We start from the raw sequence: 27,513 nt of genomic DNA, 5'->3' as shown, positions 1-27,513 counted from the left end.
ACATTAATCGCACTTTTTGGATACTTCAGGAAATGCATTTTCTGCTCATTGATACATTAAATATTATTTTTATGTGTTTAACCATGACGAGTACTCTTTATCTCCTTGGCTACATGTAAACCATGTAATTTTACACCCAATTTCACATCGAGTTATTAGGTTAAATTCCATTATTTTTCTTTTCAATCTATGCCCAGTCCACATCATCGAACATTTCTTTCTGAGTAGATTGTCAAATTAATACAATTTTCATCAATTTTTTTGGTTATCATTGTACCCTTTAGTAGCTTGTAGAAAGTCATATGGAAAGAGATTAATCTATATGCCTAGTATTTTAAAAATAATGTGATTTGCGGCTTAATTCGTGCTTTGATATCAAATTTTCATTGAGGACACTTATAAATATATATATATATATATAGCTCTGTGATTTCAAACTATATAGATATTAATTCATTTCCTGTAGACCATAAGAAAGAAGTTCAAATTGTTGTTGTGTATCTATGCATTCGCGACCATATTCTCTTTCTAATTTTTGGCTTTCAAATTTTTTTTTTTTGAATCAGGGAAATATATATTCATCGCAAGCCAAAATAGACCGTTACATACCCTTCCGCTGTCATTAAACATAGACAGACAAGAAGCTAATGGTAGTACCCACAAGTGGTACGTACATATAGTCCTACTCATTATACAATCAAATACGTAGAGATAGCAGAGACCCTCATTTGGTACTACTCCAGAGGCATTAGATATACATAGAGTGCACACCAATGCTTAGTGTCCTAAATACAAGGACTTTATTGTAATTAGACAAGCTAAAAAACATAAATAGAAGCCCAACAGGCCCAGGAAAAGTCAACCCGAGGCCCAAAAAAGTTTGTCAAGCCCAGTTCTCCACCCCTCTTCTTCACTACTCCCTGCGTCGCAACCTTCCACCGCCGCAAAGCAGTCCGTCGCCGGACGACCCACTCTAGCAGCCAGCCGCCATGATGCTCCAAACACCACCACCACCACCCCGCCGTAAACACCCGGTTCACCGCCACGAAGCCACATCGCAACGGATTGGAAGCGCCCAGTCCGACCCCAAAAGAAGTCGGAGCCCAATCCCCAAGCCACCAGCGAATCTTGATGTCGGCATCACCACTGTCAGCTTGCCCGGAACTGGTGTCCTTGGTTGCCCCTCCACAGAGCGTTGATCCGGAGAACTAAGGCAACCAAACCAGCTCAAAAACTCAAGCCGACAATCCCACAGGGCTATGGACTATATTGCATTCATCACCCATCCGGCAACATCACCATGTCGGTGAGGCGACGCCAGAATGTTAGAAATCGATGCAAGTAAATCGATGAAAATTTGAAATCTAGAGTAACACAACAGATAGCAACAATAAATACTTATTAACTAAGTTTCAAAAGACAAAAGTTACCTTTAAAATAGAAAATTTAATTTACCAAAAAGCAAAATGCACATTCATTTAACTCTATAAAATCTTTGAATTCAAAAAAAATCTTTACTCCATGGTTCTAGCAATAATTATGAGTTTAATGAAAACTGCTATAATAATGGGACCAATAAAAAATCTACAATATATTAAGATATTCAAGAAGAAAGTTAATCTTACTAGTTGACTTATGCTTATCAGATTTAAATAATGGTAGTTTGTGTAACTTTTTAGAAAAAAGAAACCCAATATTTGTCTTTTTTTTTTTTATTGGAATAGACCCAATATTTGTCTTAATTGACCATAATTGGGTGTAGATTGATCCTTTTTTTTTATTGAATTTTATAAGAATTGGGTCAATAATGACTTTTTGCATTTTATTTCTTAGTTATAAGTTGGAATGGGGATCTCACCTACGCTGTTGTTTAGACCTATACATGCTTGCTCACCTAAGGGACAGTTTTAAGAGACTGTGAGTGACAAGTGAATCTCAACCACATGTATTAAATATAAAAACAGAAATTATAACAATTTAAAACTGTGCATTTATTTTCAGCCGTCAGATTCACTTGTCCCTCACAGTCCCTTAAAAACTGTCCATTGGATGGGCATGTCTTGAATACATAGATATTAAGTATAAATATGAATAAACAAGTAATAATAATATAATTCAGAATGTACAATAACTAATGAGCTTTTGTCTAATTACAATAAATTTCCTTGTATTAGGAATCAAACGAGTGTAGTTTTGGCTTGTCTATTTGCTATGTTTTTTCATAGCTTATAGGCTCGCTTTTATAGTGAGCGATAAGTTCAAAAGTTCAAATATAGTTGGTCTATTCTATATACACTGTGGCTCCTCCACGAAGCCTTGTTCTGGCCATTTTTATGTGTCAGCGGGTGAGTATGTAATGACCTTCTTGGCATGTGCTATTATCAATGGAATTACCATTATTAAAAAAAAAATGCATAGTCAAACTTGGGACTTTTAGTATTAATACCATTAGACCAACCTTGATTGTGAAGACATATACAAGTTCTTGTAAAAGAGCAACCTCTATCAAAAAAATAAAATAAATAAATAAATAACAACCACTCAGATACATAGCCGCCTCTCTCTCTCGAAGAGGAGACCTAGGGTTTTCCGTTTTCCATCTTTGCGTCTCGTCCGGCGGCTCCTGCCTGAGGCAAGCCTTTGGCCTTGTCGAGGTATGGTGAGTGCAGTCAGACGGGGTTTTTCTTGAGGCTATGGCTTGGCAGGTTTCCGTGGGAGGGTTGCTGCCCTACCGTTCGGCATGGTTTGAGGCGGAGTTCTTGACACTGAACCTCTAATGTGTGGTGGCTGTGGTGTACGGTGGTCGAGCTTCGGCGCTGGTATCCTAGACTCGTCGACGATGAGATTTGGATCTGGTAGGTCGTGATGACGATGAGCATGACGGCGCAAAGCATGCGGCACAGGAGTGGTGGCGTGGTCGTGCCGGCATGGTCGTGGGCCTTGATCGATCGGAAAGCTGCCTCATCACGTGCGTTGCAATTGTCGCGTAGAGGAGATTGGTACTGGGCTTTGGTCTGAACATGCTTATTGGGCTGGAATGGTGACTTTCTTGTGGTCTGCCTTTTTGGGCTTTTCTAATAGTTAGTTTTTACTTTCTAATAATTCCTTATTGTTTAGGAAACTATGCACTTTGGTGTCTGTTGTGGTGCCTATTTGCTATGATATTTTCATAGTTATAGGCTTACTTTTTTTAAGTGAGCGATAAGTTCGAATATAGTTTGGCCTATCCTATGTACCACAGTGGTTTCTCCACGAATCCTTGTTCTGGCCAATGTTATGTATCAGCGGGTGGGTATGTAATGGCTTTCTTGGCATGCGATATTATCAATGGAATTTCTATTATTTCAAAAAAAAAATATATATATATAAAATTGGACCAAATGGTAGTGGGTTTTAGACATGTTACATTGAAATTTAGCTTAACTTTGTTTCCAATTAAAAATAGTCAAATTGACCAAATTATAAATTTGTCCATGACTTGGGACCCCCCATAACTTAATTAGAAAAAAAATTGAAAGTAGTGTCGCATAAAGAAGATAAAAGGGGTTTTGTCCATTTACCCAATTTCTAAGGAATTCTTTCCCACTTACCCCATTAAGTTTTTTTAATTCTCTCTTACCCAATACACTCTAAGAGAGTCTTCCTTAATACCCCATTAAGAATTTTTTTTGTTTTTAATTTTTTTAATACCATTTTACCCCTCACCCCTTTGTTACTTAGAGAAAGAGATAGAGAAAATGGAAGAGAGAGAAACCATAGGAGACTTCGCCGGAGCCCGTCACCGGCCGCCGGAATCGGTCACCGATCGCAGTATTCCGGTCACCTGCTGCCGCCCACAGAAATTTGCTGAAAATCTCACCGGAAAAGTTTTTTTGCCCCCAATAGACATCTATAGCCCCCCAATAGACGCCTATTGCCCCGATAGTCTATTGCCCCCTAATAGACGTCTATTGCCCTCCAATAGACGACTATCAACCATGTATTGCCCCCCAATAGACGACTATCAGCTATGTATTGCCCCCCAATAGACGATTATCAGCCATGTATTGCCCCCCAATAGACGTTTCGATTACCGAAATGGGAACTAATTTTCCTAAAATTACACAAATAAAACTTTGATTAAAGAAAAAATAGAGGAGATTACGTCAATTCAAAACGTCTATTGTCCCCCAATAGACATCTATTGCCCCCCAATAGACATCTATTGCCCCCCAATAGACCTGTATTTCCCTTGGCATAACACCATTTTGTAGCTTGTTACTCCAATAATTTACATTTTATATCATCAAAATTTCTCATTAAAAGGCCAAAAAGAAGAATAGAGAAAAAAAAAAGAAAAAAAAAAAGAAGGACCGGCTTGATTGAGCTGTTTAGAGGTACTTGTCACCGGGGAAGGTGATGAAATTGATTTGGGCACCCTTCTCCCTTCTGTGAAGCCGTGCTCGATCTCACCGGAAAACCGCCTCAGGTGGGCTCACTGGTGAACTTTCGCCGGGGAGGGGGAGATTGATGTCGCCATCAACCCCGTCGGAGCTCCACCACCACCCCCGCCACATCTTCGCTTATTCTCAGCAGATCAGCTGGAGATGCTACTCCTCCGAAACAGAGACAGAAATCCAATTCGTCGCCGATGAAGCTGAGTCAACCAAAAGCAATCTCCAGTGTTCGTCGACCTCAACCACCGAGAACGACGAGTTTGCGCTACGACGGGCAGGGTTGGGCGAGTTCCAATCGGATTTATCCTCTAACTCCGGAGCTTCGACGGCACAGAGAGAGAGAAACCGGAGGGCAAGGACCCAGGGGAGGCAGAAGCCTTCGTCGCCGATGAGGTTGTTATGGACAGCCGAGGAGGTCGATCTCGACCATCACTCACATCCTAGCCTCCGACGACATAGTTCTGGAGAATCTCGCCGGCGTTGAAAAACCGAAGGTATTTTTTGCCGGCGTGCTGGAGAGAGAACCAGCGAGTTGGACAGAGAGTCAGAGAGAGAGGACAATGGCTGTAGTTGTAATTCTTTAATTGAGTTGAGGGCAAATTGGTCATTTAGATTTAGATTGGGTAAGTGGGAACAAAAATCTGTTGCTGGGGTAAGTGGGATAATTTTTACTCATTTTGGGGCTTTGGGTCAAGGACCCAAGATAAAAAATAATAAAATTTCAAGGAGGAATTGACCAAAAATTATGCAAACTTTTAAACTTGAATTGCATATGTTTGAAACCTAGATATCTAATGGTTATAGGGAATTAGGCTAATTTTAAGAAGTGAGGGAGGATTTTTTTTTGGGTTGTGGGGGGGGGGCGGGGGGCGTTGATGAGATTTGGATATGTAAAAAGAAAAAGGCTGGCTTTCTTAAATATTTAAGAAAGCAGAGGGGGAAATGATTACAAAGTATTTAGAAGAACCATTTTCCAAAATCTTTGAGAATTGTGACAAATATAACAAATTTCTGGCCGGCCAGCACATTTGGAAGGTATACTTATATGGTAAGACAATGAAGTGCTTCGTAGGCATGCATGCATGCAGATAGGCCTGGCAACGTGTGGGTATAGTGCGGGTACCGTGTGGGTTCTTAACTGGCCGAATTCTTAACGGGTCGACCCGGTAAGAACGCGTTAGCTTAACGGGTTTTGCGGCGGGTTATCTGTTGGAACCTGTTAAAACCCGTAAACATTTTTTTTTATTTTTATTTTTAACTTTTTATCAAAACAACTAAAACCAATTAAGACTTATGTATATAACCCCGCATTTGCCATTTTCTCTACATGAACTTTTTGGTTTTCTATTTTTTTATTTTCTATCTTTTTAGATTTTTTTATTCTTTCCTTTTTTGACAAAAATAAATTCACAAATAACAAGTATACGACTATCCAACGGTCAGATCCTCACAGATCACCTAGAGGATAATCCTTATCGATTCATATGATGATCCAACGGTCAGATCCTCATAGATCGCCCTTAGGTTCATCCTCTCAAAATTATACGAAGATCCAACAGTCAGATCACCTAGAGGATCATCTTTACCGATTTATACTATGATCCAACGGTCGGATCCTCACGGATAGCCCTTAGGTTCATCCTCTCAAAATTATACGAAGATCCAACGGTCAGATCCTCACGGATCACCTAAAGGATCATCTTTATTGATTTATACAATGATCCAACGGTCAGATCCTCATGGATCGCCCTTAGGTTCATCCTCTCAAAATTATATGAAGATCCAACGGTTAGATAGTCCTAGATCGCCCTTAGAATCATCTTCACAAAATTATATGACGATCCAACGGTCGGATCCTCACGGGTCACCTTTTGAATCATCTTTTCACAATTATACGAAGATCCAATGGTCGGATCCTCACGGATCGCCCTTAGGATCATCCTCTCAAAATTATGTGAAGATCCAATGGTTGAATCGTCCCAGATCGCCTTTAGAATCATCCTCACAAAATTATACAACGATCCAACGGTCGAATCCTTACGGATCTCCTTTTGAATCGTCTTTTGACAATTATACGAAGATCCTACTGTCAGATCCTCATGGGGAATAAGAAAAATTATAAAAATGCTCTGGTTGAAAAAAAAAAAAAAAAAAAAAAGGGGAACCAGTATGGGTAATGGGAAATGGATTTTTGGGAAGGGTTTTGAGTTAACGGGTTCCAATAGGTTCCAACGGGTTTAGCCCGCAAAACCTGTTAATTTGCGGGTTTTTTGCGTACGAGCTTTTTTTAGCCCGGATTAATAAACGGGCGGGTTTGTGCGGGTTTGCGGATTAGGGTTTAAATGCCAGGCCTACATGCAGATAAGGTTTTCATTGGTATGAAATGCTTTGTATTCTCCCCAATTTTTACTATTGATATGAAATGCTTTGCATCCTCCCCAATTTTTACTTTTACTTCAGGTAAAAATTATACTGCCAGTGTAATGTTGAGTGGCATGTGCACCCTGGAAGTGGTTTCTCGTCTACCGCTGGGGTCCCCACATTTTGATACTGAAGATGGCTGTGCAGACTGCAGGGTACGTGCAGCAACCACAGTTTTGTGGCACTTCATCCACAAGTTAATTAAGGGAGTAAGCAGTGGATACTTTGTGGAGGACTGTAATGTTGCTAAAGCGAGTTCTCAAAATTTGACTACCAAACCCTGGATTATAGCTTGAGCGGGACCAATCTCAAGTAACAGTACAGTTAAGTGGCTCTCTTTTGCACTGTTTGTTTTGAAATCTGCCAAAATTACATTTGTACAATACTAGTAACTTATTATCAGTTGGCCATCAAACAATGTGTCGTACTCAATGACATTGGTTTATATTAGAGCAACACTCAATTTTATTGCTTATTACCAGTTTGGTCTGCTAATTTACACTATTACTCATCTTTCATGATGACCTTTTGTTTTTGGCCATCATTATTTGTTGGCATTGGCCTGCAATATTGTAATTTGATGATATTCCTAAACGGCTACACAGTGTTGGTTTTGTTTGAATTCTCTGTTCTGTAACCTCAGTCCCAATCATTGATCAAGAAAAGATAATGGGGATATTCGGCAAGAAGGGCGCATCCAGATTCTCTGCCTCTTCCACAGCAGAACAAGTTACTCAAGGAATTGATGGAACTGGTCTTACTGCCATTGTTACAGGTCATAAATATGCTACTACTCCAATAGCTTAGTATGTCCTTCTCTATTTTCGTTCTTTCTATAGATGAAAAGGCTCAAAAGCTTATGACAGATAAGTTTAGAACAAGAATTCAGCATGATTAATATGTTACTGCCGTATCTTCCCTTGTATGAATTATGTGAAAAAAAATACTAGAAAATCAGTGATTTCAAGTATTTCTGTTGATATTCTGAGTTATATATATTTCTCCTACTATGTAACACAAGACAACACCAATGTGGTCTTGAACAGCTCTCTAGCCTCTGGATGCCTCAAATATGTTTCCTTTCTTCAAAGTTAGGCCGTTAAACTTTTCGGTGTAGTCTCAAAGTTTGTTCAATTTCAGGAGCCTCAAGTGGTATTGGCGTACGTAGAGACAGCGCGTGTTCTTGCATTGCGTGGTGTTCATGTAGTAATGGCAGTAAGGAACATAGATGCTGGTACCAATGTGCAAAGAAGCAATCCTTAAAGGAATCTCCAATGCTAAGATTGATGTCATGGAGTTAGATCTCAGCTCAATGGCATCTGTAAGAAAATTTGCAGAAGAGTATAATTCCAAAGGCCTTCCATCGAATATCCTTATGTAAGATAAGCAATCCTTCCGTATTATCTAATTTCTTTCTTAAAATGATAGTTCCACGGTTCCACCAGGTCTCTTACAGTGAGAAGCTCATGTAGAAACAACTGGGAGTTGTTTAGTTAGTTTATAGCTAATATTATGAAAATAACCAGTAATATACTTCTTTCTTTGTTGGCAGTAACAATGCAGGTGTTATGGTAGATAAATTTAAGCTATCTCAAGCCAACATAGAACTCGATTTTGCAACTAATCATTTAGGTCTGTTACCTACAAATTCTCCCAAGGTTGTTTTCTAAAAGCTGCTACAATGAATCAATACAGTTGTTACTTGAACCATCCAATATATATGCAGGTCATTTTCTTCTCACAAATCTTCTGTTAATGTATCGAGAAAAAGCAGCATAGAGGGGAGAATTGTTAATGTATCATCACTTGGCCATAGATATATATACCGTGAAGGAATTCGTTTTGAAATTATTAATGACAAATTAAGGTAACACTATGCATGGCAGCATGTCTTTGAGGAATGGTCTCTACGCTTTGTGGAATGCTGGTTTAAGATTAGTAATTAAAATGTGTTTCACTTGCTAATTTACAGATACAACAACTATGTTGCTTATGCAGAATCCAAGCTTGCTAACATATTGCATGCTAATGAGCTTACAAGGCGCCTCAAGGTAGTGATTGAGTGCCTTCATATTTTAGAGATGTTTCTGAACTACTTGGTTGAATCGGTAACATTTTTTTTGAACTAATTAAACAGGAAGAAAGGGTTGAGATGACTGCTAATTCTCTTCATCATGAAACCATTCGCACTAATATTATGCATAATGATATCCATGTAAAGTGTAAGCTTCATCTGCTGTTCTTACCTGTCTGAACTGGTGTGGGTTTTCAGTTTTCACTGATTAACTTATTGTTTGGCTTGACACAGGTCTTCTTAAGGTGCTCAGGAAAATATTTATGAGCAAAACTATTCAGCAGGTACTTCTTCAGGTTTCAGAATATATGTAGCATCACTATTTTGAGTGCAATGCTGCATGGACTGATGAACCCTATTCATAATAAACTACATTATAGATAGCATCGCTCGCGATATAGGATCTACATATGTAAAGGGGTCGCACGGCTATTAGGAATGTGATACAATGTGATTCAAACGTTTATTTCTCATTGAACATGGTCGTGGAGGGAGCGGCAACCACATACTTCTTGGCACTGAATCCACAAGTTAAGGGAGTATGTGGCGAATACTATGTGGACTGTAACATCGCCAAACCGAGCTCTCAGGCAGTCAGGCAAATGATGCAGATTTGGCCACGAGACTCTGGGATTTTAGCTTGAGTTTGACCAATCTCAAGTAGTAGTGGAGGTTTAAGTCTTTTTCTGGGCCATGTTGTAGGGAGCTGTAATTCTGCACTATTTGTTATGAAATCAATAGGCAGATCACATGGTTATGCATATAGAATGAACGATTATAACCCTCTTTCTCTTCATCCTCTACAATGGAGTGTACTGTAAATTAGCATAGCAAACTCACAAACTTGGCCCATGCTTTATTCAATTCCAAGAACCGACAAAGCACTTGAATGCTTTTGGCAGAAGTACTTATCCTTGGTCCTCAATTAATGATACTACACCAGCCAACTGCCTTCCATATGTAAGAGCGGTGAGCTCATAAACGCAATTTATTATTACAATTACACATGGCTTCATCTTGCTACGAAGTTTGTCACGTCTACGAATTTACATTACCATCACCAGTGAAGATGACCCTTTTGTTTTCTTTAGCAGAGCAACATCCCAAACGCCATTGTTTAGTGATAATTACCATACCCCAATAAAACTTTGCCAATTAGAGGTCTGCTTTGGTATCTCTGATTTAGTGAGGCAGCCGGAGCTTACCCTTTTCTTGACATTAGTTGTCATTTTTCGAACAGAAAACAGTCTAGTATTTATCACTTTTATGTTGGTTTCGTAAGCAATCTAGCCCTCTCAAACCAAAAAAGCAATCTAGCTCTCTGTGTTCCAATCTCATTAGTATCATTAGTAAAATTATGGGGTTACTTAGCAGGAAAGGGCCATCTGGGTTCTCAGCCTCTTCCACAGCAGAGGAAGTTACTCGAGGGATTGATGGAACTGGTCTCACAGCCATTGTTACAGGTCATTCAAGCTCTATTTTAGTTAAACTTGCCATAGATCGTATGATGAATACTATTATTGCTTAGTTTAATTGCTATGTAATATTTGTTCTAGAAGAAGAAGCTTATTTATATATCCAAAAGATTAAAAGAGAGTAAGATAAAAAATTGAAACAAAGGATCCCATATGATTTAGATGTATAAAGAGAGATCTTGATCAGTCATTTGAAGTGCTTTCTGTAATTCTGTGATATATGGTCTAAAACTGCTTCACCTTTGGGGATGTGCAAGATGTTTGACATTTGTTTTTAATTTTCATGTCAACGGGCCTTCCTAGCTTAGAGTTTGCTTAAGTAAGGTTATTAAACGTTTCGATTTGTAATTTTTGTTTAATTTTCAGGAGCCACAAGTGGTCTTGGTTTAGAGACATCGCGCGTTCTTGCATTGCGTGGTGTCCATGTAGTTATGGCAGTAAGGAACACAAATGCAGGGGAAAATGTCAAAGAAGCAATCCTTAAAGAAATCCCCAATGCTAGAGTAGATGTTATGGAGTTAGATCTCAGCTCATTGGCATCTGTAAGAAAGTTTGCAGAAGAGTATAATTCCTTGGGCCTTTCACTGAACATCCTTATGTAAGATAAGCATATGTCATTGTCATTCATCTTCATTTTTTTGGTTTAGCAAATATCATCTTTACTATTTCAACATATCCTGCAGGTTAGGTTGTGTTTATTGACTTTATTCTACTCTATTTTCCCCTATTTTATGTTTTGTCGGACAAATTTAGACTCTAAATGTGCAACTAATATTATGTCAGATAACAACTCGACTCCAAAAACTTAAAACTGCTAGGAAATGACAACACACTAGTTAATCACCCCTGTACATGCACCGTTGTAGAGTAAAAGCACAAGTATACGTACGTACAGAAATAACATTTGGTTATTGCGAACTTTGACAATAAAGGGAATTAAATCTCTTCTTTGTTGGAAGTAACAATGCAGGGGTTATAACACCATTCAAGCTTTCTCAAGACAACATAGAGCTGCAATTTGCAACTAATCACTTAGGTGTGTTTACTTACAACTAGTCTGAAGTCATTACTTTAGGCCAGTTAATCAGTTTTCTACAGTACTTTCTTATATGAACCTTATTTGTTACTTGAACCATGCAGGGCACTTTCTTCTCACAAATCTTTTGTTGGAGACCATGAAACGCACATTGCGAGAAAGCAAGAGAGAGGGAAGAATTGTAAATTTATCGTCAATGGGCCATCAATATGTGTACCGTGAAGGAATTCGTTTTGATAAAATTAATGATGAATCAAGGTAACATAGTTACAGCACAACAGATGATTCCTTTTTAGGTCATACTTTGCTGATTTAATGAGTTAGGGTAATGCTGATCTTGCCCGATGTTTGATATGTTACGGGGCTAGACTCTCGATCTGGTATCGCACTTTCAAATAAAAAACCGCATTTTCAATGGTCAAATTGACAATCTAATTTTTCCGAAGTAGTATCTGTGTCAATTGACATTTTGTTCCTTCTACTTTCGTACAGCTACTACAGATATTTGGCTTATGGACAATCCAAGCTTGCTAATGTATTACATGCTAATGAGCTTACAAGGCGTCTGAAGGTATTGAATGTTTTCTGGTTAAGAAATGTGCTGATTTCTGAACTTGTGGTTGACTTGGAACTGAACACTAACTAAACAGGCAGAAGGAGTGGAGATCACTGCTAATTCTCTTCATCCGGGATCAATCAAGACCAATATCGTGCGCTTTGATAATGGCATTTTGCATTGTAAGCTTCATCCACTGTGCGTAGTTTAAAACTGTCACTAATTTTTTTAGTGAAATCATCTGCAGCGAAAGCTGTATGTGATCAGTTCCTATGATATGCATGGACACAAATCAGACTAGCTCATGATCATAGTTTTTTTACACTGCAATACTTGTCTGGTTTAATTTCCATTGACCACTTACTTTTCTGTGGCTTGATACAGATATTGTGAAGGTGCTGGGTGTATTTATCATTCCGTTCATAAAAACTGTTCAACAGGTACTTCTTTTAAGTTCCACATGCATACATATATGTAGTAGAGACTCTTGTATCTCTTTGTGCTAGTTCAGTTTTTCTAAGAAACATGTGCATAATAATCTCCATATTGAACATGATTGTGCAGGGTGCAGCAACCACATGCTTTGTGGCACTCCATCCACAAGTTAAGGGAGTAAGCGGCGAATATTTTGCAGACTGTAACATTGTCAAACCCAGCAATCAGGCCAAAGATGCAGATTTGGCTTCCAAACTTTGGGATTTTAGCTTGAGCATGACTAATCTCAAGTAGTATATATATGTATAAGGTCTTAATGTTAACTTGCTGCTGCACTGTTTCTCATTGAATCAAATTGTAAAGAAACTATTGCTTCTCCTCCCATGTAAGTCAAACAGAACAAAGAGATTGGGAATTTTCTGGTACTCATATATTTCTCATCTCCCGAATTGGAGTATATATACAGAAGTTACAGAGTTCTACTAGGAAACTAATTACAATAATTACAATGTGATATTCTCTCCTTAATTACATAAATATTCTCTCCTTGATTACACAATCTTAATCAATCCACAGTTACCACGATATATGGGATACCAATCCCATGACTCACGCTAACACTCCCCCTCAAGTTGGAGCATATATACAAATCATGGATGTCCAACTTGTCAAGTGAGTCATAAAACGCCTTGCTAGATATTGCCTTTGTAAGAATGTCTGCCAACTGCTCCTCACTCCTCAGTAGGTACAAAAGGAAATGAAATAATTTGACCATCCAACTTTTCCTTAATGAAATGTCTATCAATCTCCACATGCTTCGTTCTGTCATGCTGAATCGGATTATGAGCAATTTCAACAGCAGCTTTATTATCACAATATAGAGGCATCGCCTTCTTCTATTTGAACCCTAAATCTCTCATCAAGTTCCTTAACCACAACATCTCACAAACTCCACTTCAGCACTTGTTTTGTGAGTTTAACTCAGACATAGATAAGAGGTGATGAGATAGAGAGGGTATTATAGAGAATAATAGAAGGTGTAACTTGGACTGACCCAACACCTAAAACTAGAAAGGACTTACCATTTGCATTTGAGACGTGTTATAGATGGGGAAGACAAAGTGGAAAACAAAGACTTATCATAGGTCATATGGTCAGACGCACCAAAATCAATTATCCATGTATCACTACCAGTAAAGTCAGAAATATTCAAAGCAAAACCAATTTTTCCTCGATGTTCCTTAATTAGAGGAACATTACCCTTAGTATGGTCTTGACCCTCCACACCATAGAAATCAGGTTCATGCACCAACTGAATTGCCGCCTTGCTTCTTTGATTATTGTTGCCACCTTTCAACCCAGAGTTGTTGGAGTTGATTCTCAGCAATTTGGGGCATTGACTCTTGTAATGGCCAATATTTTTGCAATAGTTACAAGTCACCTGGTTGTAAAATGGAGCGGATCCCCTGTTGTAGTTCTGATTCGGTTGATACCCCTGATTCCTGGGCCAATACTGAGAATTCCCATTTTGAGGAGACAAGGAGACTGGGGAAGAAGACTTGGCCTAAACTGTCAAACTAGAGATTTCAGTGTGAAGGTTCTTCATGGCTGCCTTGTTGGTCAAATCTCCCAGTCTTCTTCTTCAAACAACAACCGAAGCTTCAAGAACAAACAGATTTAGATGGATCAAAATAGTACGGCAGAGCTACTACAAATGACAAAGACAAACTTTTTCAAAGAGTACAAACTTGACGGCAAGGTGTACTTTTAGGGTTTTTAGGGCAAAAGGGACAGAGGACGAAGACAAAGGACAAACTCTTAAAGAGTATACAAAGACAAATTTCCAGCGGAAACAAAAGAACAAAGTCCAGACGGATCTCTGGTTTGATACCAAGTCAAACAGAACAAAGAGATTGGGAATTTCTAATACTCATATATTTCTCATCTCCCAAATTGGAGTATATATACAGAAGTTACAGAGTTCTACTAGGAAACTAATTACAATAATTACAACGTGATATTCTATCCTTAATTACATAAATATTCTCTCCTTGATTACACAATCTTAATCAATCCACAGTTACCATGATAAATGGGATACCAATCCCATGACTCACGCTAACAATGTAATCGTTGTGCACTGAACATGAATGAAAGTAGAACATATATATGTTTTGTTGTTGTATGTTCTTCACAATTTACGTGTTCTGTGTAATTAAAAGTTCAAAACCTCTGAATGAATTTCCAAATCCAGCCTATCAAGTAGTCTTCCTCAGGTCAACACTCATATGGGGTAGGTTAGGTATGTATTTGACTATATATGTTGACAATGTTGTTCTATGTGATCCGTACCTATTCAATTATTATTTGTTATTGTTATTTTGTACTCAAGATGCTTTAATTAATCTATTATCAGTAACATGCATTTTGAAGTTAAGATGCTCCAAAGTGTGGGGAAGGGTATGGTATTTCGTTACTAGTTTGGAAGGTGTTACGGGGCCGAGTAATTTCGGAAGACTTTTTACAGAAACGTGGAGTGTCTCTAGCATCTAGATGTGTTCTGTTCTGCTTAGATGGTGAGTTGTTGCTCCATATTTTTTTCACATGCCCTTTTGCTGATTTCATATGGCAGAGATGGCTCTCTCTTTTTTAGTTGACTGCACGCCCAAGCTCTTTGTTGGATTTGTTGCATGCTAGAAGAGGGAATGATTGAAGTCCTCAATTGAAGGAGCTTTGGTTAAATTGTTTCTGTACGACTTTGTGGTTTCTTTGGAAAACACGTAATAAAGTCAAGTTTGAGGATTATGCTTGTTCTCCAACTCATGTTTGTCGTTTAATAATGGGGTATATGCAGGCTTCCAGTTTTCTTGCCTCTGGTTGCATGAATAATTCAGTTTTGGAGTTTTGTGTTTTAAAGTGCTTTGATGTCCCTTGTAAGCCTAGAAGAGCTCCCCGAATTGTAGAAGTGAACTGGGTTCCTCCTATCCTAGATTGCATCAAGATCAATACCGACGGGGCTTTTAATCATGATTCAAGCAAAGCTGGTTTTGGGGGAGTTTTCTGCAATTTTAGGGGTGAATTTATTGGTGCCTTTGCGTGTAATCTTGACATCCCTTGTTCAGTAGACGCAAAGGTGATGACTGTTATTAAGGCAATTGAACTAGCTTGGGTGCGGAAGTGGAAGCATATTTGGCTAGAAGTTGGCTCTTCCCTTATTCTTAATTTCATCAATTCCCCCCAGCTTGTTCCATGGAGACTTCGTGTGGCATGGGATAATTGTATGTTTCATGTCTCTCAGATGCAATTTCGTTGTTCTCATATATTCCGAGAAGGAAATCAAGTTGCAGATGCTTTAGCAAACGTAGGTTTAACTTCTTCATGTTTGGTTTATTGGGATTCAATCCCCCAATTCCTTATTGACCTTTGTCATCGGGATAAGCTTGGCTTACCTCATTTTCGTTTTCTTCACTGATATTCTTTCAGTGCTACTAGGTTTTGGATGTAGGTTGCTTTGTTTTTGGAGGGGGTTTTGTTTTGCCCCCGTCCCTATTGTTTTGACATTCTCTCTTTCTAATAAATAGAGCTCTGCTCCTTTATTAAAAAAAAAAAAAAAAAAAAAAGAGGTGTAGGGTCATCCACCCACCCTTACGCCGCACATCATCCTTCAAGTTAGGCCTAGCCATTGAGGTGTTAAAATATTAAAGGGTCCCATATTAAATTACTAGCATTTTTATTCATGCACTGCATGTGTAATAATTTTTCTTTTTAAGAAAATAAATTAAATAAAATAGTTATTGCAGAGAGAAAATAGCTAGAGAAAAAAGTGAGGACATTTCCAATAGAATACTTATTTTTTTTTAAAAAAATTGAAATTTAACTAATTTTAAGCTAAATTTGATCTCTAGTAGAATAACTAAACAAAAGCTAAATTTAACTTTAGCTAAAAGACCGAGCTATATTTAGCAAGAGAGGACAGAGAATTTAACTGAAAGTTAACTTGACATTTAGGTATTCTGCTGGAGCATAACTCAATATTTAACTAGTCATATTCCAGTTTTAGCTACTTTTAGCTATGAATATAGCTATCACTGTTGGAGATGCTTTGAAGGTTGTGGGATCATTTATTTTTAATTTTCTTAATAAAAATCTATTTTATAATTATCATATTTACCCTTAGAATTTAATTTATTCCCAAAAATTTTTAATATTTCAGAGTTAAATATGTAAAAATTTTGGTTTTGGCTAACAAAACATATTATCTTAATAATAGTATAGAAAAAGAAATAACACTATAACAGTGAAGAAAACTGTCATGTAAATAAGCTATGCGAAATAAAAAATAATAATTAAAAATGGCCCATGCAGGTCTCGAACCTGCGACCTTCGCGTTATTAGCACGACGCTCTAACCAACTGAGCTAATAGGCCAATTGATATTTATGTTTTGATTTAATGTTTTTTTTCTTCTGCATGTTACTAGCAATACAGAAAAATATAAACTAAACATATGAGAATAAACATTTATAAAAATAAACACACAGCATGAACGCAAGAGACAGACCAACACCAACTCAAAAGGAAAACAAGCAAAGCATTTTCAAGATGAATTAATGCCTCGAGCGCTCTTTTCTCAATACAATGAGTGGAAATCTTAAGCTTGTGAAAGTATTGGATTTTTCCAGATGCTACAATACAACTTCCCTAGTATGTGGGGAATAATCACATTACTGGAGGTACTTGAGCATACAGAATACAAAGGTGAAGCTGCTGCCAAAAGTGCATAGGTAAGCTGCAAAGCTTAAAAATCCTGGAATCTGAAACAGTGTCGTGTATGAAATACCAGTGAAGGGGAACCAGCTTCTAAAACTGCGACATATTTTGGCCTCCTATTGTGAACACAGCATAGCCTTCAGCATGAGTTTTGAAGCGAGTGAAGATAAAGACGGTGTAGGATGCTTATAAGCCTTGTTTTTTTTTTTTTTTTGGGTTACAAGGATGCTATCAGCTTTGTAGAGCTATACCATGTGGATGCAAACCAATTGTGATTACAGCACATACCTTCAGCATGAGTTTCGAACAAGTAAAGAAAAAGATGGTGCAGGATGCGTATCAGCTTTGCCAAATCTATACCACGTCGATGCACCATGGAGGGATCAACCGAATCCGAGACTGGGAAAGGCAGTTGGACATAAAAAACTTGTAGACCTACTTCGGAGTATTTTCAACAAGCAAAGATGAAGTCCTTGAAGTATAATCTGTTTAGACTCGACCTGGATGCATTGGATTTCTCTACTTGAAGGGTTGTCTAGAGAAGTTGCCAAGCTGCATTTCTAAGCTTCAACCTCTACACAAGGATTGTCAGGTAAAGGATGAGAGATGCCCTTCAAAACTGCTTAGTTTCTTGGAACTTGGACTCTCATACAAGGGCGTGCAATTGCACTTTTAGGAGGAAACTAAAAAAGTGCCAAGTAGTTGGTCACCAATTAATAGCTGGCGATTCTATTTAAGAAATGTATCTAACAAACATATGATGAAACTAAATTCCTGGTCGATATTATATTAACATATTTGTCTATTATACCATTTCTTGTTCATATTTCTGAATCCTAGTAACGTAAAATAAAACTGAACTTATATCAGTAAAAGCAAATCTTTACAATCAAAAGTTCAAAACTCCTTACAAGCATACAAAGTCTATATTTGAAGGCACTTTGAGCTGCCGAAAATGAGCCCTTACTTGTTCTTCTCTTCTCATTGCATCCTTCCTTTTTGGTATTCTATAAAGCCAATTCCGGGCAGGATCGATAACAATTTGTTCCAAGTTGATCGCAGTTTTTGTCAAGTACTTGACAATTTCATCTTCGCGCGTGCTGCCATCATAACCTACCAATTTCACGGCCTTGAGATCTGCATGGGAGCATTTGGCAGCTTTCTTATTCTTAAAGTGGCATTTTTTTCGATTTGATATTGAGTAGTGCAACTGTAACAAGAGACCAAATTAGTATGAGCAAGAGACCAAATTAGTATAAGCATGCAACAGGAGCCACAAGTTCATCAAGTCTATCAAAAGGAAGATATCCCCTAGAATGAGAAAGAATACATATATAGGCAAAACAGTATAGCTACAGACTACAGTATAGCTACAGACTAAAGACACTGAAACTCATAATCAATGTAAAGAACAAGACCTACCTAGTTAAGTTGAAAATTTGGTTTTACATCCAAGTGTTCCATTACAAAGGAATTTCATCTCTAAAAGGGGAAAAATTAATCTTCATTTAAGGATGCTTCTGCTCAAGGGAAACTATTACAAATAGTGGGAACACAAAAGTACAAAACTAACCTAAATAGCGTTTGATGCAAGGTCAAAGGGTGCATTCAATTTACACAAGGGCATTTAATCTAGATAAAGAAACAAAAATTCAACAAAATATCACAACCAAACAATAAGCACACATTTGAGAAAAATCTAAAATTCTCTCATCTTGTTTCATTCACAACATTCCAAAACATCAATAAATCTCATAAACAAGATCAAAAGTAACAATGTATACATACATGTATCACAAGCCTTTCAACACAAGGAGATGATTTCAAGAAGGAAGCCAATTGCATTAGTGCCTCATCATCTTTAAAGGATAATCCCAAAAGCTTGAGATTTGGTAACATGGGAACCATATAACTCTCCCTGTAGTACTGAAATGCAAACTAAAGGTAAGGAACGAAGATATAATAAACAAACAGAAGACAAGAAAAAGATTAAAAGAACAATAACACATACTGACCAGTATCGTATTATTCATTTTCAGAATCTCCAGCTGAGAAACACAGGAGGAAAGGCTGGCAAAGAGAACATCAATGCTTAAAAAAGAGTAATATTCACGGTGCTCATAAATGGATACCTCAACAAGATGCGGCACATTCTCAAGACGCAAATGTATTCCCTCTCCACCATCATAAGTAAAGGAAATGACATCTGCATCAACAATCTCAATGCCTACGACGTTGCTACATCTTTGTATCACTAAGTGCTTCAATGCAATTGATGGACCGACAACTCGTAGATAAACCAATGTTGAGGAACCATACACCGAAACCCTTTCCAGAACCGGACAAGTGCGCAAAAAGTACTCGAGAACGTCTCCAGAGATGTCAACACATTCCAAGGTAAGAACCCTGAGTGACTTCAAGCCAACGCACACGCAGGGTTGATGACTTGGACCATCACGACACAAGTGCTTCCAAGCAGACTCTGCACCTTCTCTGTTGAGACCCAAAAGTTGCTGGGGAAAAGGATATCCCGGTTTGATCTTGCAATAATAGACATATTCTAACAAATTCAGCTCCAGCATTTGAACACCCTTTTTCAGTGCAAACTCAACCCACTTATCAATAGAAGTCGAAAAACTCTTGTCTAGATAAAACGAAACACGGAACTGGTCAATGCATGGGGCTCTATGCTGTTCAACCACGCTGTTGACCCACTTAGCATACCTCTTGATAAGGCCCTGGTCTCGTTCTTTCGGCTTCAGACCCTTCAAGGTGCTCAACCTTTTCTTGGTGTCAAAGTTGAGAGTCATGAGAGACGCCCACACATAATGCCATCTCCTAGACAAGATGCAAGTAGCCTGTGCTTCCTTCAGGGGCAAGAAAGACAGTATACTCACTACAATTTCATCCGGCATTCCACTGATTCTATCCACCACAGCACATGTTTTCCTTCTCTTTCTCAAATTGTAACCACCCTATGAATTTTTAACCAAACAAAATGTTACCCTAATCATAAAATCAGATACCCACTTTACTCTAGCCCATTTTACAAGTGAAAACTGCTTCGTCTATGAGAAGAAAAAAAATTGTACAAAAACATAAAAGGGAAACGATGACAACAATGAACAACGAAATGAAATGAAAAAACTGAATTTGGTAAACCCTGAGGGAAGAAATTGAGAAAGCAATACCTTGTTGCTTGGTTCCGCCATCTGGGTTTGAAGCCCTTTTCACTCTGATCGGCTCTCTCTTCGTCTACACTGCTACGGTTAGTGAGTTGGTGAGCGCTTATATATTTGGGTTGGGTTGCGTTGGGTTCGGTGAAGGCGCTACTGGAAAAGGGCGAGTGGTTTCAATTGTTTTTTGGTAAGTGCGAGTGGTTTCAATTTTGAATGGCTATTATCACGGCATAATTGGATAAATTAGCGGACCTGATTCTGGTCAGTTACTATTTTCTCCCGCATTTTAGGTTTACACTACTTTGATTTTCTTCATAATTGTTTTTTTTTTTTTGAATAATTTTTTTTTCTTTTGATGAGAGAAAAGAATAAAGAAGACCTTTCAAAAAAAAAAAAAAAGGATAAAGAAGAAAAAAGATTGAAGTGAATTTGAAAGGGCTATGATTAAGGGATTGGGAAATTAAACGATCAGATAATTAATGATCGGATATTGAAAAAATAAAAAGTAAAATAATTAATTGTTGAGCTTTGATTCAAAATTTTGAATGTGATAATTTGTTTAGCGGGTTAATTATACTTGAATGCACTTCACTATGCTTGATATGTTCTTGTATTGACTTTTGTAATTGATTTGTTAATTTAAAATAAAAAAATAAAAAATTGTAAATAAATAAAAAAACCTTAGCCCACCACATCCTTACGTTAATGAGAATCAAATTCATGACCTTTTATAATATTGGAATTATAACTTACCAACAGGTCACAACTCATTTGCAAGAAAGAAGAATTGTTGTGATGAAGGATTGGTTGACGTAATTCATATTAGGTCTCTTTTGGTCGTAGACTATTTTTACAGTGCTGGATTCATTGCTAGTGGATCTGGTTAGTGCTGTTTTTGGGGACTTGTGTTTACAAGGGGAGGAAAAAATTGTTGTAGTTGTGGTGGTTGGTGGCACTAAGCCCCAACTGGACGCATAAGTAAAGAGTTCAGAAGACCAAAATTTTGATTTTTCAGCTTTCTTATTGACCAATCTATAATATATCGTCTATAACCTCCACTCTAATATTTCTTCTGAAATATACTCACTATATTGAATCTCTTGGCCTGAGGAAGAATCAATCAATTAATTTTTACTTTTTTATAGAATTTTTTAAGTATTACTCACTCTAATTTACGAAACAATTAATTTTCAATGAGATTAAAGGGGATATTCAAACTCTGTCACCTTTTTTTATTTTATTATTCTGTCACATGCTTCGGACCGGGTTATAATAGGCCCAAATCGTTTGACCAGAAAAAAGAGAGGCCCGAATTGAGTAACTGAGCAGAAACCAGCCCAAACATTTTTATAGTCTAGTTGGGCCGGACTGCAAAAAGGCTTAAGCTTCAGTAATTTGGACACAAACACGAACAGAGACCGCGGGAAGAAGATGGAGGAAGACGGAGGAGATCAAGCTCCGCTGCCGCATCCGCCGAGCTCCGAAACCCCAATCTCCGACCCAAACCTCGATCCACCGTCCACGTGTCCCGATTCCACAGTCGCTCATACTCAGGACGACGGCTCCGACTCAAAACCTCAGCTGAACCAGACCGATCTATTCAGAGCAGTCGAAGTCGTTGAGAGGGACTCCCTCGCCATCGCGGAGAGCTTCAACTCTCTCTTCTCCTCCCTCCGCCTCGCCCTCTCCGAAGTCCGTGCCGCTTTGATTTCAATTTCTCCGTTTCAAATTTGAATCACCGTGGAATTTGAATTTTTCTGATTGTCAAATTTGTGATGTGATTGTGTAGGTTACTAGCAACTCGGTTGATCACATGCATTGCTTTGGCGACGCCGCCGGCCGGCTTCAAGAATCCGGTATGTGTTTGGAGACTTTGATCATTGTCATGAGTTTTGAGTAGTCGTTGCGAGTTGCGGTAGAGAAAAGAGAGCTTGCTAACTGATTGGATTTTTGAATTGCAGTGCTTGATGCTGCTACGAAGGGGAATCGCTACATAAATTCATGTCTGAGGTAGTGTTAAATGCTTTGATCATCTTGTTCCTATTATTTAATTGATGTGAAAACTTGAAATGGCTTTGAATGTATGTTGGTTTTGGAAGTTTTGGTGCTTGGTAAAGGTTTTCTACTGTGAAGAGTAACTAGGAACGGTGGCTTTTGAGAGAATTATACTTTTGTTTCGATATCAGATGATTGATGCATTAGGGGACTGCCTTGAATCCACACCGTACTTTTTTTATTTCGTTCATGTCCTGTTAGTATTTATCTGATTCTTAATAGATGTATGCCATCTGTAAACTTTTGCATTCTGTGTGTGTTAGTTTGGAAGATGTGAAAGTTGTCAAACTGTGTTTGCCATTAACAGTTTGGACACACATCCTTGTGATGACTGCCCACATTGCCACCACAAACTTTCTTGGCAAATCTGGTGATTCCATGTACTGATGAATGGATGCCTATGTAAAATCAAGTCCCGGTACCTATTGGGTGCGGTCTTAGTTTAGGTCAATCCTATTATTTTTTAGGCTTGAAGATGGGAGGGTAATTTACTGTCATCTAATAAAACTAACAAATGTATTTGTTTTTTGGTAGATTAAATGAAGAAATGAAGGGTGTTGATAGTCTAGCCCTGCAGCTGTATCCTTAACATTTGTTTCTGTGTATGCCTATAAATGTGCTTATGCTTTTGGCCTTCCACCTTGCTATTTATTTATGCTTAAATCTTGGATGGATCCTACTCTGTTTCGATGGATGCTCAGTGGGTTAGAAACTGTTGCTAGTTGAGAAAAGTTGCTTACCAACCCCTGGATGCGAACACAGTTATGAGTTTGGAATCCACTGGAATGCTATACCTCTAGATTGTGGAATGTTTTACTTTTGTGATGTTGGTATTGTTGATCTGGATTCCTTAATCCACATTCGTCCAGAAAACTCTTGAGAAGAAATGTTGATGCTCTAGACTCTGGAGTTAACAGGCTCCTTCGCCTTCCATGATGTCGACCTGCCCGACTCGCTACCTCAATTATGGATGTGGGATCTTCTCTTCCAACATATTTGCTAATTTGTGATTGTTTCGTGGAAATCATGGTCATTGTCAGGTCATGTTTGGATTTTCATGAAACATTTTCTGCGCTCATAAACTAGTTGTCCAGTCAGTGCAAATCATTTGACAATCTTGTAGGTGTAGAATGTTGAGAGCATTTGGGGATTGTTTCTGTGGTAAACAGGTATTACGTTTATATTCTTTGTTGCTGCTTGGAATCGAACATTTTAGTGGTTGTCTTTCCCAAGTTGCAGTTACCCTTAATTGCCTAAAATTTTGGTTGCTGTACTGTTACTGTATAATTTCCTAGGGTGAACTGCAATTTGGAAACTTCCGTTTTTCCACTTGTGGGGTAAATCGTAAATACATAGGGTTTGAATGTAGGTGGCCAATTGATTCTTCTTTCTAGTTTTACTTTGTTTATTCTTTGTAACTCAAACTCTTTCTGGTTTTCCCTAGTTTTGTGCTGGGGTGAATATTTAGGTACTAGAGTTTGATAGCTAAGTTTAAATGATGAATTGGAGATGTAATGATCTATTGGATACCAAAGTGATCTGGGATATATGGTTCTTCTAATCATATACAGCAACAATATATTTATGCTAATTGATTGCATCCTTAGATACACATCTTCCGATTTCATGCATGGTTCAAACACCTGCTTGGTTTAATTTGTTAAACATCGCAAATCTCTATAACTTCAGTAGTGATAGGGTGAGAGAAGGTAAACAAGTTTTATGAACAGATAAGTAAAGGCTAGTTAGAGGACCAATTCAAGCTAGAGGCCTACAGAATTCTGAGCGAGTTAAAAGTAGTTAAGAACATAGTTAGCAAATAGTACATAATACTCATCCAATGGTTGACAGAAGGATGAAGGAGTAGTCATGTTGTGCATTACCCTCGACTAACGTAAATCTACCTAGCTGGTGTATTAACCTCTACTCATGGCGCCATTGACTAGCTCGGATGGGAAAAAACATCTCGTATGGCATCATTTATCACATTGGCTGCTGACGCCGCTCTATGAGCCTCGTAAGCAGTGGCTTGCAAGCTCCCCATCGTTTTGTTAGCCTCGAATTCCCAAAATCTTAGGGCCGGCTCTGGACAATCGCTCACTGTAATTCTTACGAGGGTCCCGGAATGATTGAATGAAATGTCACGAGTCAGTGCGAGTGTATACACACCATACACACCTTCAATGCATCAATTATGTATCTAGCTATAGCTTGCATGTATAGGAAAGATTTCTGTATTTTGTCGACATTGATGATTCTCTGTAGTCGACAAAAACTCGAACTCAGCCAAGTGGGAGGAAATGGAATATATGTCGAGTAGAAAAACTCAAAAACCACTACTGTCTTTGCAAAACAAAACAAAAAAGTGACTTCCGTACACGATGGTCAGCCATACATACACGTACACAGTATATGATGATGAGCACTCGACTAGCTAATAATTTAGCTTAAAGCAAAAGGGGAGAAAGGGAAAGGACTTCTATCTCTGGAATATGGTCCTTACAACCAAAGTGCCTCTACATACTTGGCATTCCACTTTTGGCGTTGTTCTATCGCTTGCGTTTGTTTTTAGAATCTGAGTTAACCCTTGACTCTTGATTTTCAGTTGATCATTTGCCTTGTGTTCAGGAAAAAATCTATGGTTTTTTTTTTCCGGTTTGAGGATGCATCTGCTTCATTGAATCATGGATGTGATCTCTGAAGGAGATACGGTACGCTTCTCGTTCTCAGGGTTTTGATTCTATGTCTCCCCGAATTCCCAATATACTTAAACAAGGCAACTGTATGTATCGGACCATATCCAATTTTCTAGTCTAGACTCTCAGAGTTGTTCTTGGACATAGATCTCTTCATGTGACTGTGTAAATAGAAGGCTTCATTTTTATGGTTCGCTTCCGGGCCATATATCAGGCCGGGACGAGCATTCCGTAGACCATGAACTCGAACGTTTCAGGTTCCAACTCACTTGCATGCAGCTAATTTGATAGGTTTCACATGCAGGTAAAGTAAACATGAACACCTAGCTGGCTTGTAGCTAGGCACAATATATGAGGAATTAAGGTATGCCACCAAACGTCCAAACGGGTATTTGTGTCCAAAACCCTACTCTGACATTGACAATTACCACCATGCATGTGTGTGTCTATATATATATATAGAGGCCCGATCACAGGCGGATGTCCGCATTTTCGTTTAAGTGCGGACGTTGACGCAGCAGGTGGTTCCAGACGGCGACTGCGGCGTGGGGCTAGCCGGAGGCGTCCCAAACCTCTTCTGGGCAGCGATCGAGGTCGGAGGAGGTTGGGGTTGTCGTTTTCTGGGCAGCCACCTCACCTGCAACTGCAGGTTCTGTGCAGCGCTGCAGAACGGTCGCCAGCGACTCCACCCAACCGCAGACCAGCGTCGCAAACCCCCGGCGTCCATCCGGCAAGCCGCGCCGCGCCGTCGCAGCTCGATCGAGGCCGGAGCAGCGACGTTCGCACTTTTTCTGGGTTGCGGACGTCCACTCTCGAACGGCTCCGTGTGCATATATATATATATATCCGGCCTCGATGGCGCAGCGACCGCGCGACCTGGCTTGCTGGAGGGAGGCCAGGGGTCGTACGGAGGGATCTGCGGTCTGGTGGAGTCGCCAGAGACTGGTTTTGCGGTGCTGCACAGAATCTGCAGTTGCAAGTGCGGTGGCTGCCCAGAAACCGGCAAGCCCAACCTCTTCTGACCTCGAACGGTGCCCAGAAAGGTCCGGGACGCCTCCAGCCTCCCTCCTGCAAGCCCCGCACCGCCGTAGCCTCCTGCTGCGTACACTTCAGCACTTGAACGGGCCTGTATATATATATATATATATATATATATATATATATATATATATATATAAGTCTTTCTTAACTAAGAACATCCTTACCTAAACTTAGGTACGGATTTTCAGTTTTAGGCTTCATTTTTATGGTTCGCTTCCGAACCATATATCAGGCCGGGGCGAGCATTCCGTGGACCATGAACTCAGGTTTCGACTCACTTGCATGCAGCTAATTTGATACGTTTCCCATGCAGGTAAAGTAAACATGAACATCTAGCTAGCTTGTACGCTCAATATATGAGGAATCAAGGTATGCCACCAAACGTCCAAACGGGTACTTGTGTCCAAAACCCTACTCTGACATTGACAATTACCAACATGCATGTGTGTGTCTATATATATTGTTCCTTCTTGGTTAAGGCATCCTTACCTAAGTTTAGGTAGGGATTTTCAGTTTTTGGCCACTTTTCGTTTATATATTCACATCTTAACCGTTCAGTTTTTAGGTCCTAATGTATAGATGATGTATGCAAAATTTTAGTCAAATTAATTATAGTTAAGACATTCAAAACTGCAATTTACAACAATATACACGAACGGTTCCGGTTCGACAGTTTCGGTTCGTTCGTGTAAATTGCAGGTTTGGATGCCTTAATGATCATCAATTTGGCTGAAATTTTGCAGAGATGATCTATACATTAGGGCCTAAACACTGAACGGTTAAAATGTGAATATGTGATCGAAAAGTGACCAAAAACTGAAAATCCGTTCCATAAGCTTAGATAAGGATACCCTTACCCTTACCTAAGAAAAATCCTATATATATATATATGCAAAGTATTTTATTTGGTCATAGAGAAAAAGTGATATGCCTAGATAAAGGCCGGGTTGTAAAACCATCTAGACCATTCCAGGAAAGTAGAGAAGCTGCAGGATGATTGCTATTTAACAGACACAAAGGACAATCAATCGGGATCCAGCTCGAATGCAGCATATGCATACAGCTAGTCAATGAATTCCAAAACATGCATCATTGAGTTTGTGAATTTTGACTTTGTCTATAAAAATAATACACCTATGTCACATATTTGTAACTGTTATATATATGTAACAAATTTACATATATAATCACTGATATGCATTTTGTATCATGTGTATAGGGAATTAGGGATGAATAAGTTGCTACCCGGGTCTTGTCCAGATATATATATATATATATATATATATTTTTTTTTACCAGACGCGTCACAGTACTACAAGTTTCAAGTTCAAAATTTATTG

At 38.7% G+C, this 27,513-nt stretch overlaps 3 protein-coding genes, 1 non-coding gene and 1 pseudogene across 6 annotated transcripts; 3 read left to right on the top strand and 2 right to left on the bottom strand.

Annotated features, from left to right (window-relative positions):
* Positions 1 to 7,526: 7,526 nt before the first annotated feature.
* On the top strand, positions 7,527 to 9,595 carry LOC112175602 (annotated as a pseudogene).
* A 333-nt stretch (positions 9,596 to 9,928) lies between these two features.
* LOC112175600 (short-chain dehydrogenase TIC 32, chloroplastic) lies at positions 9,929 to 12,927 on the top strand. 2 transcript variants are annotated; one of them, XM_024313299.2, is made up of 8 exons: positions 9,929 to 10,394; positions 10,773 to 11,004; positions 11,339 to 11,442; positions 11,547 to 11,700; positions 11,935 to 12,013; positions 12,093 to 12,180; positions 12,383 to 12,438; positions 12,563 to 12,927. In XM_024313299.2, the coding sequence occupies exons 1-8, from the start codon at positions 10,289 to 10,291 to the stop codon at positions 12,725 to 12,727; spliced, it is 984 nt and encodes a 327-aa protein (XP_024169067.1). In that variant the 5' UTR covers positions 9,929 to 10,288; the 3' UTR covers positions 12,728 to 12,927. The 2 variants fall into 2 exon arrangements, with proteins under 2 accessions (XP_024169067.1, XP_024169069.1); XM_024313301.2 differs by having other exon boundaries at positions 9,934 to 10,394; positions 11,366 to 11,442.
* Positions 12,928 to 16,786: 3,859 nt separating this feature from the next.
* On the bottom strand, positions 16,787 to 16,860 carry TRNAI-AAU. Its single transcript has one exon. It is a non-coding gene; the product is annotated as a tRNA-Ile (tRNA).
* A 1,105-nt stretch (positions 16,861 to 17,965) lies between these two features.
* Positions 17,966 to 20,593, bottom strand: LOC112178579 (F-box/LRR-repeat protein At3g26922). 2 transcript variants are annotated; one of them, XM_040509836.1, is made up of 4 exons: positions 20,394 to 20,593; positions 19,218 to 20,208; positions 18,991 to 19,128; positions 17,966 to 18,412 (listed from the first exon to the last, which is right to left on the bottom strand). In XM_040509836.1, exons 2-4 carry the CDS (start codon positions 20,115 to 20,117, stop codon positions 18,110 to 18,112), a joined length of 1,341 nt encoding a protein of 446 aa, XP_040365770.1. In that variant the 5' UTR covers positions 20,118 to 20,208; positions 20,394 to 20,593; the 3' UTR covers positions 17,966 to 18,109. The 2 variants fall into 2 exon arrangements, with proteins under 2 accessions (XP_040365770.1, XP_024172495.1); XM_024316727.2 differs by having other exon boundaries at positions 19,218 to 20,177; positions 20,394 to 20,592.
* Positions 20,594 to 21,761: 1,168 nt separating this feature from the next.
* LOC112178784 lies at positions 21,762 to 23,778 on the top strand. The gene is made up of 5 exons (XM_024317004.2): positions 21,762 to 22,073; positions 22,171 to 22,237; positions 22,343 to 22,391; positions 22,971 to 23,015; positions 23,306 to 23,778. Exons 1-5 carry the CDS (start codon positions 21,813 to 21,815, stop codon positions 23,370 to 23,372), a joined length of 489 nt encoding a protein of 162 aa, XP_024172772.1. The 5' UTR covers positions 21,762 to 21,812; the 3' UTR covers positions 23,373 to 23,778.
* The last annotated feature ends 3,735 nt before the right edge of the window (positions 23,779 to 27,513 follow it).

This window comes from Rosa chinensis, chromosome 7 (assembly GCF_002994745.2).
Source record: "Rosa chinensis cultivar Old Blush chromosome 7, RchiOBHm-V2, whole genome shotgun sequence".
Lineage (NCBI taxonomy): Eukaryota > Viridiplantae > Streptophyta > Magnoliopsida > Rosales > Rosaceae > Rosa > Rosa chinensis.
The sequence above is the reverse complement of the archived record's forward strand: the minus strand, read 5'-3'. Positions and strand labels throughout refer to the sequence as shown.